This window comes from Nannobrachium achirus, assembly GCF_963921795.1.
Source record: "Nannobrachium achirus genome assembly, chromosome: 7".
NCBI lineage: Eukaryota > Metazoa > Chordata > Actinopteri > Myctophiformes > Myctophidae > Nannobrachium > Nannobrachium achirus.
Window position 1 is genome coordinate 29,329,268 of NC_137816.1, and position 20,648 is coordinate 29,349,915.

Genomic DNA, 20,648 nt, shown 5'->3' on the forward strand with positions numbered 1-20,648 from the left:
ATTATGACATGCCCAGAATAGGGACACAAACGTAGGGTTTATGCGGTTAACATGATTCATCGCTCTGCATATAGTTACAGTACTAATATTGGGCCCTTAAAGAACAAGTGTTGCTGTGAATACCAGCTTTTGAAGCGGGACACTTCTCTATACTTATTATTAGGCCATCAAATCCAACGTGAAGAGACAAGGCGTTTAATTGCATACCAGGCCATGAAGTTACTTCCGGAAGAACTGAGTTTAGCACTGTGCTGTGGGAACAAGCTTGTGTGTGTGTGTGTGTGTGTGTGTGTGTGTGTGTGTGTGTGTGTGTGTGTGCGTGCGTGCGTGCGTGCGTGCGTGCGTGCGTGCGTGCGTGCGTGCGTGCGTGCGTGCGTGCGTGCGTGTGCTTGTATTTGTGCATGTGCGTGTATGCATGTGTGTGTGCGTGTGACACAATGTAATGACCCATCAGGCTCAAAACCTCCACCGGCTGTACGTCAGTCAATCCGTCAGTCAGTCCCTCCATCCGTCCGTCATGTCACACATTTGGCCCTACTCTTATCTGCGGCACCGTTGCCCCTATCCATGCCAAACTTTGCACACACACTCCTTGGCTGGCAAACCACAACCTCCGGCCCTGATTTCTCACATGCCCCTGTTCTAGCGCCACCATGAGGCTGCGTGTATACATGCGACCTGATGGTGGCTTATCTCCCGATGAGGGAGTCTTATTGGTAATAGTGTTCAAAAACATATTGCCAAAAGAATTGGAATTTGTTTAGGTGTGCCATGGGGAAACCAATAGTGTTCAAAACGCTATTGTATTGTTCAGTGGTTCTCAATCCTTCCAGGGGTCCTTGAGGGTGTTCCAGCATCTGTAGCTAAATGTGGTAATATAGCATCAATCAGTATAACCACTTTAACACTACATAACTATACAAATAAAAAATAAAACATATTTCTTTATCTAATCTTATATTTTTGAAACATTTTAAGAACACAAATCTTGTATGGGGGTCCCTGGCACAAAACAATTTTAGATGTGGGTCCACGGCCAAATACATTAGTATTAGTTTGGGGGTCCTTGATATGTAGACGTTTGAAAACCATTGGTATACAGTAGTTCCAGTGCTGAACCCCATTCATCAATGTTCATGAAGCACACTTGATATACTGTATGAACCATGTGAGATTAGTGAGATGAGATCAAAGATCTTCTAACTCTGTCTTTCAAAGGGTCTACTCTGTCAAATTGATTCTGTATTGGCCACACAGAAAACATAAAACACACGTAATAAGGTAAAGACCACAGTTCAGATTTGTAGTACTCGAGTGGAGCCAGATTGACATGGTAGCTTAATAGCGGAGCTTACACTCTTCTATTCTTAACATCAAAGCTTCCTCACATGGTCACAAAAGCTAACACAACTCATTTTGGCACCCATCTTGGCAGTAATGCATAGCACAACTTTCTAGTTGCGAGTCACTAAACACTAGGCTTAATTTTATTTTTTATTTAACTACTGTACAAACTGGTTAAACTAATGGATAAGAAGCACACATAAAATAATAGTTCTCTTGTTCAGAAATCCTTAACACTGCTTTGAGACTATATAGTCTGCCTCAGGGTCTTGACCAGTGCAAAGCAAAATCCTGTGTTAATTTACCTTTGAGACTGTACAAAAGGTGCATGCTCTGAGTTATAATAACACTGAGGACTTTACTGTGTTATCCTCCTCCAAGAGCAGCGGGGCATCTGAAGCCGGGGGTGTCAAAGGTGAAACTGTCAGCCTTAATGAGTGGTGAGCTTCATGGGAACCAGCAGGGGGCTACCAGGAGTAAGGGCGTCTACTAAAAGCCCCCTCAGGATTACTTCTTTAAGGGGTTACATTTCACCACATTACAGTCGGGCAGAAACCCTGTATCTCCATATTTCACCTTTTCATAAATTAATGCCTTGCTTTATCAAAGTGAATATGAAAGTGGTTTAGTGTGTTTGTGGGTGTTTATGTATTAAACCAATAAAAAGTATTACAAATAGCTTGTGACTAAATAATATATGCACGTTTATTTTTTCCATTTCCTGAAAAGTAACAGTTTTGGACATACAAGGTTTCCACCCGACAGGGACAGCAAGCTACTGTACCACAAGATGAGAGTGAGAGAGGATGGGAAGTTCACGCGGGCTCCCTGGAGACCATTGCCTGGTTCCGAAGAGGACTGCTTATTCTAGACGTGTCAGTATATGCCTGCAGCTGTCTGGACTGAAAATGAGCTTCAAAGCATTTATTGTGTCCTAATTCCTACATGGAGATCTCAATTTACCTAAAACCCAAATGCATTTGGGTCCCCATCCGGAATCAATGGGGTAAATTTACTATTATCACATTTTTGTCTTAGGAGTGCGATAAATACAAAACAATATATTATTGGACTCAAGTCTCCATGGCATGAGCAGTGTTGGGTATCGTTACATTTTGAAGTAACTCGTTAAGTTACTTTAGCTACTGACTTGAAAAACTAATCTGTTAAGTTACTCCGCTACCCAATGACAATTGTAACTTAACGAGCTACCGTTACCGTTACCGACCATTAAAACCCACCAGCGTGGAAGTTTGGTAAACATAAAAAGACAAGAGTGCAGCCTCCTTTTAGCTCATGCGTCCTCTTCAAAAGACCAACGCTCCCCAGCATTAAACTGTACAGTACCTCGGTGCCGTGGCGTTGTTATGGAGGCTCTATACCGGAGTTAAATGGCCGGGTCCGAATCCACCCTTGTCCGCCGTCCAGATCCGATCCGATGATGTACAGTAAATCCATTTTAATACCCTACCGACGCGGACTTTTACACACGGTCAACTAAAGGCACGGACGCTACTAATATCTCCCCGTTGTGAGGAACGATCAACACGTAGGCTATATTACAGACGGACGCAGCAGCTTCTGTCGTTGTTTTGTGGGACATGGATGGAGAGCACCAAGTCAACAGTCAACAACAGTGAGTGAGTTGATTTCCTGGTTTCAACATGACGCGCGTTGCAGAGCTGGAGAGATGAAAGGAATGCGATTGGCTGACATACGAGGGAGGCAGAAGGGCAGACAGACAGACAGACAGACAGCTACACACGTGTATTTGTTGACAGAATAAGACAGAAGGAGGAAATGTGACTCGGGGCTTCTTTTTTAATCGGTGGTAACAAAATGAACAGTGAAAATGGGACACTTTTAAAAAAAAATAACGAGATTACTTTTTTGAAAATATAACTAAGTAACTAACCGTTATATTGTAAAATGTAACTCGTTAAGTTACTCCGCTACCGCCAAACTAACGTCGTTACGTAACGTCGTTAGTTATAACGACGTTACACCCAACACTGGGCTGGGCATGAGCAATCAATAGAAAAAAAGTCATTTTGGGAGTGAACTACTCCTTTAAGGGTAGGAAGGAAGACTCAGGATGCAAGGAATGTTGAAAAAGGTGAACCTTTGTTTACAAGTTCGGCTGCGTATGTAGGTAGGTAGGTAGGTATAGGTAGGTATAGCTGTGTGTGTTTAAGCCCGTAGCCCAATCAGGGACCAGCGTTTCTGGCAACGTCATCATTAACAGCCAATGAGGGACCAGCATTCCTGGTGATGCCAGTGGTGATGTCACTGGCATCGCCAGTGGTGATGCCAGTGGTGAGCGCACATCATGGCGCGCTCTGCTGGCGCACAAGTAGGCACAAGGCGCAAGTTACTTGGCACCTTGACAGAGTGCAGTTTTTTAATGCTTCCTTCAGAATAACTTAAAAAGAATGAAAATGAGCTCAATACACATATCTAAATGAACGGAATGATCAGCTGCACAAAACTACATGCTGATGCCCAAATTAAGGCCCATGTGTCTTAATGATAGACTGTAAAAAAGTGATGTAATGTACAAAGCTACGCCCATATACTCAACAAACGGTGGATGAAGCCTATTTAGCAAGTGTGTGTATGCTCCCATCTTTCTATCCTGTCCTGAAAATGGAAATGGTATACCAGGATTCTATTGGTTGGGACAGAGCGGGGCGTGGGTCAATACATGCTATTGGTTGGGAGCTTGTCAATCAACAGCAAAACTAGCGGCCATTCATATGAACTTTCTCTCTTCCTATATCGCCTCAACTTGCAAGCCGGATTCTATGCCCTTGGTCTTTTCATAACTATGGATTTAAATTATTATTCTGTAGAGGTAAGTGCCATGTGATGTGGTGAGGTGTGGTTCACTCAGGGTGAGACTGAGAAAGGAAACGTGTTAATGCAAAACTATGAATATAATGAAGAAAGTGGTGGCTTCTGCTGATAGAGGGTGCCATGTAGGGAGCCACGGATCATCTGGAAAGGGTAGGAAAATAAAATAACATAAATAATGGGAAAAAAAGAAACCCTCATAATTCACAATGATTCATTATTTTGTTCATTAAAAAACACGTTTTAAAAAAATATTCAAATATTTTTTACATTTTAGAACTATTTTGAATTGTGATGGGTTTTGAGCTTGTAGATCTGCTATTTTCTTTTATTTCATTTTTAAGACATTTAGCATTTTTCCGAGCCATTTTGCAAGAGGACACAGTCAGAGGCTATGGCTATTTGTGGGATGTCCTTGGCATGGACATGTTTTGGAACACCTGGCCTCTGGAACTTTCTAGAAACTCCTAGACACGCCTTAAGATTTCGGCTCAATAATATGTTTCTGCGTGAATGAGAAAACAGGTGGACTGAATAGCCATATGTGAAGGTGTTCTTTCTTTTCAGGGAAACCACTGAAGGGGATTTGTGGAAGCAGCACAAAATGTCAACAGTGAGTTGAAAGATACGGTAGTGAGAGGGTGAAGCTCCACTGTGCTCTCGACTCCATAGATCAGAAATGTCAATAGCTTCCATGGTCTGGTGGAGGAATGTGCTAATTCACTTGGAAATGATTCATTTACTGGGAACTTCCCTCATGCTGTGGCCTCGCGCTTCACTGTAGGTGCATCGCTTTGTACCCTGTACAGGGATACAGTGAATCAATGTGATATGATGGCTTAACACAGTGATTCTCAACCCTTTTCATTTCAAGGTCCACCAGTTATATTATCATTGTTGTCTGGCAGAAACCTCTTATCTCCAGATTTTAACTTTTTGTGTTTTTTCATACGTGATCATGCAGCGTCACACAAAAGTATCAACAATAGCACTATCAACAAGCTTTAAACGCATGCAGCACGAAGCAATGCGCTTTGAACGTGTCAATCTGCTATTTTTGCAATTTTTGAATTTGATTCCTGAAAAGTAACAGTTTAGGTTTCCACAGTACCGTTTAGGTAGAGTGAAAGATGACTATGAATATTTATTTGCATATAATTACAGCAAATGTGCACTCAAAATAAAATATTATACATTCCAAAACTCCCTGTATTAATGTTCTGTTTGCTGTGGTAGGATTTTATATAGGCCTATACACACTAGAGTATAGAGCAGGGGTCTTCAACATTTTCAAGGATCCCTTGGTTGAGAGAGAGATGAAGCAGGGACCCCCACAACCTTTACATAGATTCCATTTAGTTTCATCGTTTGACAGCACAATCATCAGTGTATTTTGGATTCATGTCACTTTGTGTTTTCAGATATTTAACCACTTGAACTGTCAATACTTAATAAACTTGACCTTTTACTCTGTACTTAGTCTGCTCTTTTTCCCCTCTACACTAAACCTCTACACCACCAAACCTCTTTGTAGCCAAAAATAGCAGATCTAAGCTCTGGCCAATGATATCGATGACATCAGGGATCTTCATATGGGCATAAAAGGGATTCTGGGGAATACCCATATATGGACTTTTACATAGGTGATGTCACCTGTGATGTCACAGTGATGTGTCAGGGGAACCACAGTGTCAGGTGTGACCTTCAGAGATACACGGATACATGGAAATTATGTGCTGGAGCCTGGACATCATAGTAAAAGTGACATCAGAGCATGATGTCAGAGCGGCAAACCCATAGACCGTGAAAATGTACACGTCTACACGGTCACGGACACGGTCAAGCTGTGATGTTTCTCATAGTAAACTTGCGACTTACGGTCGCAAAATAAAAAGGATTGGAAGATTTGGAGGACCCCCTAGGGGTCCTGGACCCCCTGTTGAAGACCCCTGGACTAGAGTGTTATTAACTATATATGTGAGAAGAGAACACTATGTAGCTCTATAGGAGGTATAATGTTACAGGTTAACTGTGATTCTGTAAGTCAGGCAGCCAGTCTTTGATTGATTGATTGATTGATTGATTGATTGATTGATTGATTGATTGATTGATTGATTGAAGAGTTTATTAGAGGTTTGAATTGGAAAAGGTACAGTTTCATGACATGACAGTTCACTGGTACAAGGTCAACTAAAAGGATAAACCCAAAAATGTGTTGCAATCTAGAGTTAAAGGGATATTTCACTTTCAAAAAAACTTTTGGTAATTTTATCATCTAATCAGGCTTTTTATGAACACCCTGAACAGTTTTTAATTAGCTTGATTGAATATTTAGATATTTGATGTAAATGTTACCAGGCCCTCCAGGCCCAGGGCCTCTCCCCACACACACCCATTTTAACTTTAAACTTCATTTTAACCATGATAGATTCATTAAAAACACCCATTTTTCTGGTGACTCATATTACCCTCCTAATACGTGAGCAGACCGTGTTTTTTCAATAACATTTTTCATTTATTTTTAATAATTATTTTTTGGTATTTCATTTTTTCCATTTTCCCAAATAATTATTAAAAATAAATGAAAAAGGTTATCGAAAAAACACAGCCTGCTCACGTATTAGGAGGGTATGAGTCACCAGAAAAAATAATGGGTGTTTTTAATGAATCTATCATGGTTAAAATGGAGTTTGAAGTTACAATGGGTGTGTACCGGTATGTGGAGAGAGGCCCTTCCACTGCTCCCTGTTGAAAGTGGAATATCCCTTTAAATGGGTATTAGAAAATCTGTGCTAACTCTGATGATCATACAGATTTATTGTGATATTGTTCCATTGTTATATTACTCCATTAGCCTTGTACTGCAGAGAAAGAATTTGACTGTGCCTTTAAGAGAGCAGACCAGAGCTGCAGGCTTTGAGCTGAGACAGTGTGCTTGTGAACAGTGTGAAAGAGTGAGGCTGTGAACACTGCTTTGTGAAAACAAAATAACCAGAGCAATAAAGTTGTCAAAGGGAAAACTGGAATCTGAATTTTTCAAGGGGGCTTGTTTCAATTGAGATCCTTTAAAAAAACTCATATAACATTGAATGACAGACATGTAATATAAAGGATATGGAATACAAGAAAAGAAATGGCCACGTTCACCACTATCTGCAAGAGGCTAATGGCGAAAAGAAAGCAACTGCAATGATCTGTTTCCTTTATGCAAAAATCTTCTATTCAAATAAAACAGGAATGGAGTCAGTTCTCTGAAATATAATATTCATGAGACACTGTTGAAACTGTTGAAGTTTAATTTGCAGCTTGAATGCTTCTATTTGCCTTTATCAATTCAATAAAAAATTAAATTATTCCTTGCAGATGAGCATTTAAAATTCTGGACCTCATGTGTGTGTGTGTGTGTGTGTGTGTGTGTGTGTGTGTGTGTGTGTGTTTTATTTTTTTATTAATTGCTTATTCATTTCTATTTTTTGTGAATAACCTTGAATTTAACACTGTCAAGTCGATTTTATTTACAAATCAAATGGACTTGACCAGCATTGCCCATCAACGGAGCGCTCATTCGACAGCCGCATGGCACGTGACGTACCCACGTAATGACGCACGGCATGATGACGTATTAACGTTCTCTTCAGCATAGACTTCTAGAGCACAACAAGGTCGTCTCCACAGCAGCACCGCCAACATGATGTCTCTTGCGGCTCGGTCGGGGTCGTTTTCCCCCTTCATGCAGGCGACAAGCTTCGCGGTCGCCGGGCCCCTCAAAGCCCTCATACCGGGGGTCGTCGTCAAGTCGGAGAAGATCACGGTGGACGTGAAGAAGCCGTTCCTGTGCCGCGAGTCAATGAACGGCCAGGCCCCGAAGACGGGGCCCGCTATCACCGTTAGCATCAACGGTAAGCCACGGCTAAAGACTTGGAACAGGAAATAGCGGATCTACAAGCTCACGAAGCGTGGCGGACGCGACGCTTCGTGAGCTTGTAGATCTGCTATTTTCGCGGCGCGACGCCGACGTGTGACGAAGTATCATTCAGGCTACTTCGAGCCGAGGCTAAAGTTAGCGATACTTAGCTCGACCAAAAAGAAAAAAGTGTCCTCTGCTCTGTCCACACCTATGGTCCACACTCATAAGTATCGACAGTACGCTTGTACAAGTTGTAGGTAGTACTGTACCAACTTGAGTACAGTTACAAGTAACTCCTGACCCTGCTTTTTGCTACCATAACCAACTGCAAAATTCCTGGTTAGCTTAGCTTCCCAGTTGACAGGACGGGGTTCATTTGAGGTGACAGCTGGTGTCAAGTTAGTTCAACTTTGGCTAACTGACTGACGTGTCGTGTAAGGTCATGCAAAGCCCTTTCTTTAACATTGCCTTAAATTATGTTGTACTCCCAATGCTTCTAATACAAATAAACACTTTCAGAAAACCAGACCACTATTATTGCACTAAGTCATGAGGTCCTCCATAGAATTAGGTTGTTTAATCAATAACAACTGTGTGTGTGTGTGTGTGTGTGTGTGTGTGTGTGTGTGTGTGTGTGTAGTATTTCAATATCACAAAGTTTCAAATATATACATCCACTTGTAAGTGAAAAAGGTCTACGTTTTCTCAAGGTGACTCATTTTCAGACTTATCTGGAGCCCTGCCAGAATACATACATGTTAGTAGAGCTAGTGATATGAGACCAGATCTTCTGGGATTCAAGATATTTATGTTTTACACTTTAAATGTCAAAGTGTGTTCTTGGGATGAGTTGTGTGAGCTTGTATATTGGTTATTTTTGCAATGTTTTGTCAATATTTTAAAAGTTTAAAAAGACTGACAGGTTCATTAGCTCTGGTACCTAATCATTTACAAATTAAGCACTTTATACTGCCCTTTGACCTGGCGCTGATCTCTGGGTGCTACTCAGTGACTGCCTAGTGTTCATAATAGTTAGGATGAGTCAACTGCAGATAATTAATTTAAGGAAATTAATAAGAACAATATTCTTTGTGCAGTGTGAACTATATCATTTCGGTAATGCCTTTGCAGTGTAAACGTGCAAAAATGTCATGGCAAAGGATAGTTAGAGGCTAGTGCAAATTAGGCTGACTTGTGTTGAAAACTTGCAATAATGTCATGGTAAAGGATAGTTCGAGGATAGAGCAAATTTGACCAGTCTGTCACATTGTACTATTACACAGTTTTACTTGTTGATGAAAAAAAAGAAAAGAAGAAACTTGGAAGGGTCACATATTTCATGAATAATCTTAAATAGTACAGTTAATCTGATGCATAATAGATTGAATGATTTCTTGGTCATTGGTCACTGATCTGTGATATATTGCAGTTTACTACATAAGTACATAATATGCACAGATTTGCATAAGTACATAATATGCACAGATTTGCATAAGTACATAATATACAGAGATGTGCATATCTGAAGTCAAGTACTGTTCAGCCCTAGTGCAGTTTGATGTAACCATTAATTGGAACAAATGAGGCTTAAATTGACACATTGTTACATTTGGTCAAAGGATATACAAACAATAATATTTTGTCCACACTTTCTGGATGCATCTGCATCTATGTTTATATCATTCCAGCCGTCGACACTAAAGATTGATAAATGAGCATTTAGATTGGCCTAAGTTAGTTGTTGTCCTTTCTCATCTACTGCCAGAGAAATTACATTTTAAAAGCCTATACTGCTGGCGACTTTCTATTTTTCTACCTTTTCAAGTAGTCACAAAATATTTATCTCCAGTACACTCAATCCCCCAATCGTTGGTAAAGACGGGGGTTATCTCTGTGTAAGCTTGGGCGATGTACCAAAATATTCCTATGGGCCGTCGGCCCAAAATGTACAGATTGACGATATATTCGCCTAGAAGAGCAATAATGTGAGAGCAGCTCCCCAGTCCTATAAGCTTGAGTCCTATAAGCTTGAGTTATGCTTTGCCGTACAGTGGGTCCCGTGTCGAAAATAGCAGACCTACAAGCTCACAACACGTCCGTGCTGAGCTTGCAATGTTAAGTTACAAAACTGTTGTTTTTCTTGACGACAGTACCTCTGCCCTTTCCCCTGCATGAGTGGAGGCATGGTGACATAAGGTGCATTATTTTGCCTTGAGTCTAAGTCAGCTATACAAGGAAACATTTTTCCTTGAAAATGATGAGAGGTAGACAATACTAGGGCTGTCTTCGACTCAGGATTTATCGAGTCGGGGGGGGTTAATGCGACTCGTCCACGAATCATTTTATATATTATAAAAAAGTGTTGCTTTAAACCACGTCAACATAATAGAATGAATCAGTAATATGAACATTGTTTTAAGCCTTTCTAATTTAAATAAATCCATGAACTGCCGTGCATATGAGACATGGGAGCGGTGGACATTAATGATGATAAGATTGTGTGCGGTGCAGCCCATTGCTACTTCTCAGCATGAGACCACCACCAAACTTGGCGACAGTGTGAAAGTAAGTGGCTGGCACTGCTACTTGGCTAGCTGCAACAAGTCTAATAACAACAAGTTGACGTATTTCCTCTCAAAGCGGTTCATTTCAAAATAAGAGCCTCCCGTAATATGATCTATATCATCAAACAATAATAATGCGAGGACGGCGCCAACACCTACACCTGCCACTGTCCCGACCAGTACAGCGGACCACTCTGCCAGTGAGTCAGCTTGTTCCTAGGGCATTCACCAAATATTCGAATATTCGAATATCAAAGTCACTATTCGACGTTGTTCACCGAAGTCGAATATTCGGTTATTTTAATTTTTTTATCGTTTTCTCTTTAAAAAATATATTATTTAATTAATAAGTCACGTCAACTGGTTTATTTTTAAGTCTAATTACAAGTACAGTAGTAAGAAGTAAGATGGATTCAATTAGAAGTACATGACATACCAGCCCAGCGCTCTTTACCACACCACAATAGTAACTGGTGCTATAAAAATAATTACTACCGACGGCGGCTCAACTCAAACAATTGGCGTCGATTCTGGGTTCTTCGAACGACTCGTCGATGAGTCAATTTTTACAAGACAGCCCTTGACAATACTAGTCTAGAATGTGTCTGACTCTGAATAGAACAAAACCTTTATTGCTAATAAGCAAGATAAGAGATAGCTCAGGTGTTATTAATGATTGGCCTTACAAATAGTAGCTCTCTGAGCATGCTGGATAAATAATTATAAATGAGGGCAGTGATTGTAAATGTTATGAAAGGCCTTGGATGAGTGACAGGATGCCAGGAATGGCTTATTTGTGGAAGTATGTCATACACTAGGGAGGATTCTAAAGTAGGGATGGGACGATATGAAAATGTCATATCACGATTATTGTGACAGAAGAAATCGCGATTTACAATATCATCACGATAATCAAAATCCATTATCCTGAGGTGGAACACTTGCCAAAAAATAGCCGATCTACAAGCTCAATGTGTCGCAACGCGACGCGCTGTGAGCTTGTAAATCAGCAATTTTTTGGCAAAGACATTTGATAGAGAGTTAAAAAAAAAACTATTGTATCAAGTATGTATATTATAAGTACCTTTTACCTTATAGAGGGTTTAAGTGGTTAAGCTCGGCATATAAAAGGTGAATTAATTCACCGTTTGTCAGCCTTCTGATTGGTCCCTGAGACTCCCTGACTGGCCAACCAGAAAAATACATTCACTTTTTGCAAGCGGGGGTGGAGTTCTGCAGTCGGAGAAGTGGCAGCCGTCTTTCACCGGCTGTCCGCACTGCGGAGCACGGCCAGGCCGCTCGCGACCATAGCGTTTGCGATCATTGTAATGAATAAGCTTCAACAGACTAGTTCACATGGACCTGTCCTTATCAATGGTCTAACTTGTTACGATTGGGTACATATATTTTAAATGGGCAGAATTACGAAAAGCCAGCCTATTATGTGAGGAGAACAGATTATAGTTCTCCTCTTCCTACCCAAGATGCAATGCGCTTTCTCCTTCTATTTCTATTCTCTCTCTGATCCAGAGGATTAAACTAATTAAAACATATATTTTCGGGGGAAAATTACTGTTTTGCTATGTAATTACTGTACCCTTTTCTTCCCTTTTTATTAATATCACGTAGATGTGTTTTTTTTGGTACTTTATATAGCTGTAATGAGGCTATGAAGGAAAAAAAAATCCCATCCACTTCCACTATAAAAGAATCTGCAATAGTGATTCTGTCCCACTGGGATTAAACAAATTAAAACATATATTTTCGGGGAAACCCCCTGTTTTGCAATGTAACTACTGTACCTTTGTCTTTACTTTTTATTAATATCACCTAGTCCTAGATGTTTTTCCTTTGGTACTTTAAATTGCAATAATGAGGCTATGAAAAAAAAAATCCCATTCACTGCCACTATAAAAACAATCTGCCCAGGGTTAATGTCCCACCATAGTAACAGGGTAGAATGGGGCGGGATTTGCAAAAGCCTGAATTCCAGTGCATGACGGAGAATGATATCACGATAAATTAAATCTCTACGATACGATTATCCTGAGTGTTTTTTATCACGATAAACGATAATATCGCGTATCGTCCCATCCTTTTCTAAAGATCCTACATGCATTGTTGCTCTGCATTTTACCTCTCTGCTCAGAGAAAGACCAACAGATACGCTGTACAGTATGGGCAGAGAGGGAGCACTACTGTACTCTTATCATGCAAATGCATGATAGAAAGGTAGACGGACGGTCCGTCAGCCAGCCACTCCTTCCCCATTCACATCAGACATCACTGTCAAATTATTTACAAAGTTAAATTGGCAGGAATCAATACAATTTCTGTAAAATACTGTAATGACTAGAAAACGATTAAAAACGAAGCAAAACTTCTGTTTTAACATACTGTATGCCTTCCCTATTGGGTTCAGTAGCTCTAGAGTGTTATTTGACCCTGTGTGCTGTAGGGATGCTAAGATACCAGGTATAGGGAAAGTGCCCGATTTGGCCTTATCTGGTGATATCAGAATCGGCGAGTACGCCAGTCTATCCACAGATCCAATACAGGGGTAAGGGGTTGACAGTGGCAGGTAAATAAAACGTTTGGGCCTGTAGAGTTAAGCCCTTTGCACACAGGCGCGTTTAACCGCACGGATAAAACGGACAATATAATTTTTTGAAAAGAAAACAATGATTCTCTATGACCTCGTGCACACCGGCTCCGAATTAGCCGTGCGACGAGTGGCTGCCGCCGTGCGTTTTTTTCTCGATCGAAACCAGTTCGATTCGTGCGTCTTATCGCATGCGGTGAAAAACTCATCACTCCTTTTATGACTCCTTTTGGGATCCGCAGCGCCGATTCCGCACAGCATTGCACACCAAATCCAATGCGTTTTATTCATACAGCAAACGGAAGAAACGCAACTGTCCTGTGTGCAAAGGGCTTTAGTGTGAGGAGTCTGGATGCAACAGTCTTTAGTTAGCTGTATAAACAACACAAGATATCTGTCTAATAAACACCAGCGCTGGTCTTTCTTTCTCTCTCTCTCTCTCTCTCTCTCTCTCTCTCTGTAGCAAGCAGCTAGGTGGACTTCTATATATATATATATATATATTAATGCTTTCTGGTATCAGTTGATAAGCAGATTTTTGTATCGGATGCCATATCGACCCACATATTAGCTTAATAGGAGAATGTTTGAATATGAAATTTTTGTTAAAGAAAAATGCATGGACTTTTATTGTTTATTTAATGAGAATCAGAGTTAACTTATTACACATCTATCAGTGATGCGCAATCACCATTCAGGTGCGATGTGTCATCCTCACAGGGTGATTAGCATTGATGGTGTCCACCTGGGCAGCACCTGTCATAGCATCTTTAGACGGCAGTAGTGCCGGGCGATGAGAATCTCGATTTTCCTCCTCAAGAATCTAGATTTTTGAGAGCATAAAATGAAACCAAATAAGGGTCCATTTGGTTTTATAAAAAAAAAAAGAAAAAATGTCCGCAGACCATGAAAATGCGCTGCCAAAAAATTGGCAGGAATCAATACAATTTCTGTAAAATACTGTAATGACTAGAAAACGATTAAAAATGAAGCAAAACTTCTGTTTTAACATACTGTATGCCTTCCCTATTGGGTTCAGTAGCTCTAGAGTGTTATTTGACCCTGTGTGCTGTAGGGATGCTAAGATACCAGGTATAGGGAAAGTGCCCGATTTGGCCTTATCTGGTGATATCAGAATCGGCGAGTACGCCAGTCTATCCACAGATCCAATACAGGGGTAAGGGGTTGACAGTGGCAGGTAAATAAAACGTTTGTGCCTGTAGAGTTAGTGTGAGGAGTCTGGATGCAACAGTCTTTAGTTAGCTGTATAAACAACACAAGATATCTGTCTAATAAACACCAGCGCTGGTCTTTCTTTCTCTCTCTCTCTCTCTCTCTCTCTCTCTCTCTCTCTGTAGCAAGCAGCTAGGTGGACTTCTATATATATATATATATATATATTAATGCTTTCTGGTATCAGTTGATAAGCAGATTTTTGTATCTGTTGCCATATCGACCCACATATTAGCTTAATAGGAGAATGTTTGAATATGTATTTTTGTTAAAGAAAAATGCATGTACTTTTATTGTTTATTTAATGAGAATCAGAGTTAACTTATTACACATCTATCAGTGATGCGCAATCACCATTCAGGTGCGATGTGTCATCCTCACAGGGTGATTAGCATTGATGGTGTCCACCTGGGCACCTGTCATAGCATCTTTAGACAGCAGTAGTGCCGGGCGATGAGAATCTCCATTTTCCTCCTCAAGAATCTAGATTTTTGAGAGCATAAAATGAAACCAAATAAGGGTCCATTTGGTTTTATAAAAAAAAGAAAAAATGTCCGCAGACCATGAAAATGCGCTCTTATAGGGGAGTGACGATATTGGTATCTCACGATACGATATATATTGCGACATTAGGCTCTCGATAACAATTATATCACGATATTCGATATATTGCGATATTCGATATATTGCAAGACATGTCATCAACGATATATCACGATATCTGTAACTGAAAATTAACAAATAAACATAAAAGGCAAAAATCTGGAATTATACACTGCTCAAAAAAATAAAGGGAACACCCAAAAAACCCAACATAGACCTGCCAGTCCATGTGTTCTCTGGCAAATGTCAATCGGCTGCACAGTGTTGGGCTGTGAGCACAGGCCCCACTTGTGGACGTCAGGCCCTCATACCACCATCATGGAGTCTGTTTCTCACAGTTTGAGCAGAAACATTCACATTAGTGGCCTGCTGAAGGTCGTTTTGTAGGGCTCTGGCAGTGCTCCTCCTGTTCCTCCTTGCACAAAGGACCAGCTAGCGGTCCTGCGGCTGGGTTGTTGTCCTCCTACGGCCCCCTCCACGTCTCCTGGTGTACTGACCTGTCTCCTGGTATCGCCTCCATGCTCTGGACACTGTGCTGGGAGACACAGCAAACCTTCTTGCCACAGTGCGCATTGATGTGCCATCCTAGATGAGCAGCACTACCTGAGCAACTTCTGTGGGTTGCAGATACCGCCTCATGCTACCTCTAGTGGTCAGGGCACTGGCAAAATCCAAAACTAACCAAAAATCTGCCAGAAAGGATGAGGACAGGCAAATGGTCTGTGGCCACCACCTGCAAAACCATTCCTTTTTTAGGGGTTGTCTTGCAAATTGCCTCATTTTCACCTGTTGTCTTTTCCATTTGCCCAACAGCAGATGAAACTGATTCATAATCAGTGTTGCTTCCTAACTGGCCAGGTTGATATCCCAAAAGTGTGATTGACTTGGAGTTACATTGCAATGATTATGCGTTCCCTTTATTTTTTTGAGCAGTGTACATTCATTCCATAATCTTGAAAGATTATTGTATAAATTGGCTAATAAGTAGAAGAATCTTGCCTCCTCAAACAGTAAACGAACAATGACTTCAACTTTGCAACTTGCCCACAATTTGTCTATCCGCAACAATGGGTAGGCTAACTAATCAATCCAAAACTAAAAAGCATGTAGTGAAAATGTGATTGACAAGAAACACATTAAGATTGACACGTACAAAAATATGCATGCATAGTGCCTCCTCCTAACAGTAAAACACTGTACTTTTTTAATAGTGACAGTGCTTAGCAAGTATAGACCTAACCAAATTTGTTTTATGTTCTGCTTTGATAATAATAAAATACAATTAAATGAAATGAAATCCATATCAGTGGTTATAGGAACTTGAATGAATGAATACAATAAAATTAGGGAGATCGAGCTAGAGGCAAAGGGGGAACATAGTTATTATTAATGTGGTGTGTGTGTGTGAGCTTGTAGCTTGTAGATCGTCTGAGATCTAGATTGTAGATTGTGAGCTTGTAGATCGCCTATTTCCACTATCAATGTTCTTTTTTTAAGTATAAAGTTGTCAAATGTCAGTAATTTCTTTGTACGTTGAGGTTATGTGTCATATCTACCATGTGCAACTTCAAAGCCTAAAAGCCAAACAGAAATGTAATTGTCAATGACAAAAACACAATTAAATTGTTAATCGCAATTATTTGAGTGACAATGAATCGCCATGTAAAATGTCATAATCGTGACAGCCCTAACAGTATGTGTGTGTGTGTGTGTGTGATCACAAACAGAGGTGTGTTGCTCAAATCAACTTCACCTTGTATTAAAGTTAAAGTAGGCTATCCTGTGTTCCTCTGTCACTCCTCTCTCTCTCCTCCTCTCTCCACCTCTCCCCACTCGCTACTCTGCAGTGCAGAGTGTACTGACTGAGCGATGCACGCATTTGATCACTCTCTGACCGGCGTCGTTCTTCTCTTTTCTTTACTGTCTATCTGCTCACGCATTTCGATCCAATCCGATATATTAATTTGGCTATTTCCCGATAAGCGATACGATACCCGATATTTACAGTAGGCTACATAGCAAAAAAAAGCATCACCTTTCAATTAAAGCCATCAATTAATTGTACAGAGTGCAGTCAGTGCAACTGAGTGCAAAATGCAATGGCAACTCTTTATATAAATTCTTCAAATAACCATTAAAAAAAACATTCCTTGGACAATTAGAAATGGACCTAAAACTGTGAAAAGTGATGACTCTCTGTGATGGGCCATTTTTAGCCCAAGGAATGTTTTTAGTGCCAAAACCAATGCTTGCAATGGATTCAGAATCATTAAACCCTAGTTTGACCCCTCATATGCTACTTAAAGAAGATTCTTTTGGGGGGTATTTTTTTTCCTGTATAGTAAGTGAATGGGTAGGTACAAGAAATCTTTAAAAATGAACCCCTTGGGATGATATTTCAGCTTAGCACCTGGCAGAATCTTAAAATATACCCTTTAAGGATTAAGAAAAAACAGGTGGCGAAAATAAAATCCACCCTATGCGCGTGCCCCCCCCCCCCCTTTCCTACTAGACTAATATGCAACTATTCAGCAAAAATAAAAAAAAAAATCCACCCCATGCGCGTGGACCCCCCTTTCCTACTAGACTATTATGTCTAGTAGGATATACTGTATTGGGAAAGAACGCTTGAATGATGTCTGATTGCGTGCGGTGTGTGCAGTGTGTGTGGTAGAGAGAGGGAGAGAAAGAGGGGAGCCGGCGATGCAAAAGAGCTTTGACTGCGTGCGTGCGGGGTGTGTGTGTGTGTGTGTGTGTGTGTGGTGATAGAGAGGGAAGGGGAGAGAGAGAAGTGACTGTTGCCCAAAAGTTTTTATTTCGCTTTCACATTGTCATGACGTCACGTCATAGAATCACCAACTCGATCTCATTAGAAATGAGATTGTATAAGAGTCTTAATTGAGATCGCGATCCATTTTCGATTAATGACCCAGACACCAGTCATGTTGCAATCAGATAGGACTTTTCTGATGTCATGCGCATACCCTCTATATCAGGTGCATGTAATTGAACTAAGAGATCATCTTTAGATTGGCCATATGGCTTATTCAGTTGTGGCGTTGTAACTGATAGGATCAAGAAGAGCTGTATTTGTACAGGATTTACATAAGTAAAAAATGGGGGAATTTAAGTTCTACGGTGGTCGTTTTCAGTCCAAGCCAAGGAACATAATATATTCATAACACGTTTTATCATTCTTATAATAACTTTCAAAAATAGTGAAAATGGCTTATAATTGTATGTCCTAAATGGGGATGCCAAGTTGCCAGGATGAGGGTTAGGCAATAGAATTTGCTCAAGATTGCATTTGTGATTGTCACAAAATCCCAAGGCACACCTGGACTTGTTTGGAGACCACCGTAGTATATCATATTGAGATCAACTGTGTGACTGACACTCTAATCTCGCAACAGCTGTTTGGCCATGTAAGACTCCAAACAAGCTTAGTCTCATATTGTTTTTCTCATAACTCGTCTGTTTATATCCACAGGACGCACAGGAGTCCGCTTCGCCCACACAGACATCAAGATCCCAGACTTCACCGACTACAGACGGCCTGAGGTGCTGGACCCACACAAGTCCTCCCAAGACAGCAGTGATGGCAGAAAGGCCTTCTCCTACTTTATTACTGGATTCACAAGCGTGATAGGTGTGTACTCTGCCAAGACAGTAGTCACCCAGTTCCTCACGTCCATGAATGCCTCGGCCGACGTCCTTGCGATGTCCCAGATTGAAATCAAGCTGTCCGACATCCCCGAGGGCAAGAACATGACCTTCAAGTGGAGGGGCAAACCTCTGTTCGTCCGCCACCGCACGGATCAAGAGATTGAAACAGAGCAGGCCGTCAACCTTGCCGAGCTACGTGACCCAGAGCACGACAAAGACCGTGTGAAAAACCCTCGGTGGGTCATCGTCCTCGGCGTCTGCACCCATCTGGGCTGTGTACCCATCGCCAATGCTGGTGAATGGGGAGGCTACTACTGCCCATGCCACGGCTCCCACTACGACGCATCAGGCAGGATCAGGAAGGGCCCTGCACCTCTCAACCTGGAAGTGCCTTTCTACGAGTTCCAAGATGATGACACGGTGATTGTCGGATAAACAACCAAGCGACCTTGAACTGAGAGCTCTCGTTTCAGATGGCCGGTTTTGGTTTTCTCCAAGCGTCATGGCACTGGAGTTTTTAAGTTGTCTTGTATATTATAAAGGTATTATCAGTGCAATGATGCTTTTGAGAAAATCTTAATCAAGAAAGTTCCAATGTACAGAAATAACCAGTTTGTCATTCGCTTATTAGACAAAAAACAGTGCATTCAAGGGTGGTCAGTTAACTGTAATAAATGTAAAATGTATAAAATTTCAGCTCCTATTTTGTGTTATTTATTCTTTCATATGCTTAGAGTTGTCTGCACAGCTGCCAAAAAAACAATCTAAAAAAAAAACACCTACCTATTTGTTTATAGACTTTCTGTTGACAACTCAATAGAATTTACTACCGAAATATTGGGTGAGGCAGTTACGGTATTAAATACCGAGATGACAGATCTAGTCGAAGCCAAGATTGTACTACTCAGTCAGGTCAGGTATACATACAGTGTACTGTTTGTATACATAGTTGTATATATCGAATAAATTGAAGACAAAGTAATGGAATATTTATACTTGGTTGGACGGTGGTGAGTGACACACCGAAAGTAGGTGATCTACAAGCTCAACATGTCACTGTGTGTGTATTGTGATCTCGTACTTGTTTTGGCGCGAGACATTGTCACGCAACCAAGTATAAATCAGGCGTAATGATGATCCCAGAGAATTGAAGAGGTAAACCAAGACTTGATTTGTGATTTTCTTCCTTCGTGATTGGAGCATTGCTTTTCTTGCTTGGTGATTGAGGGATTGCTGGTGATGGATGCATTGCACTGGTCACTGCAAAAGCTTTTTTAGAAGAAAAAGGGAGGGAGTATGTAGGGACTGTCAGGTGGTGTAATTTCAGCCACAGGATGTGCACACAACAAATAAAATAGTCCAGTGTGGATCTTATTACTTTTGAGCTTTTGTCCATTCACATGCAAAGTGCAACTAATGTAATCTAAGAAATAAAGGCTTCACAAATGTATTCATCAGGCCTGTGTCGATCTGTTGAGACGAGAGTACATTTATCTGCTATGTAATACATAGTTGCATAGCTAGTTGATGATCGATTTCCCACTGGCATATGGGGAAATCTTAGATGTACGAGCTAGAACAGAACCAATATTAAGGAAGTACTGCCGTAAAGTCTCCATTGGTTCAGCAACCATTGTATAATTGCCTGTTCTGTTAACAGCAGAGTAGTCTTAAATATAATAGAATTGTTGTATCAATATGACATTGATCAATTCTAAGGCTTTAAAAGTAAAAGTCTGACCTGTAACCTATGTAGGCAGTTTTACAATGCTACAAAATTTGAGTATTTGAAATTAATTTGAAAGATCAATGTGCTGTAAAGGGATGGGAACAAATTGGACAGCAAAAGATAAATAGAATTAAGATCTTAATTAAT

General features: G+C 40.7%; 1 protein-coding gene across 1 annotated transcript; it reads left to right on the forward strand.

Moving 5' to 3' along the window:
* Positions 1 to 7,845: 7,845 nt before the first annotated feature.
* On the forward strand, positions 7,846 to 20,204 carry uqcrfs1 (ubiquinol-cytochrome c reductase, Rieske iron-sulfur polypeptide 1). Its single transcript, XM_080729286.1, has 2 exons — positions 7,846 to 8,096; positions 18,597 to 20,204. Exons 1-2 carry the CDS (start codon positions 7,886 to 7,888, stop codon positions 19,205 to 19,207), a joined length of 822 nt encoding a protein of 273 aa, XP_080585412.1. The 5' UTR covers positions 7,846 to 7,885; the 3' UTR covers positions 19,208 to 20,204.
* Positions 20,205 to 20,648: the final 444 nt, after the last annotated feature.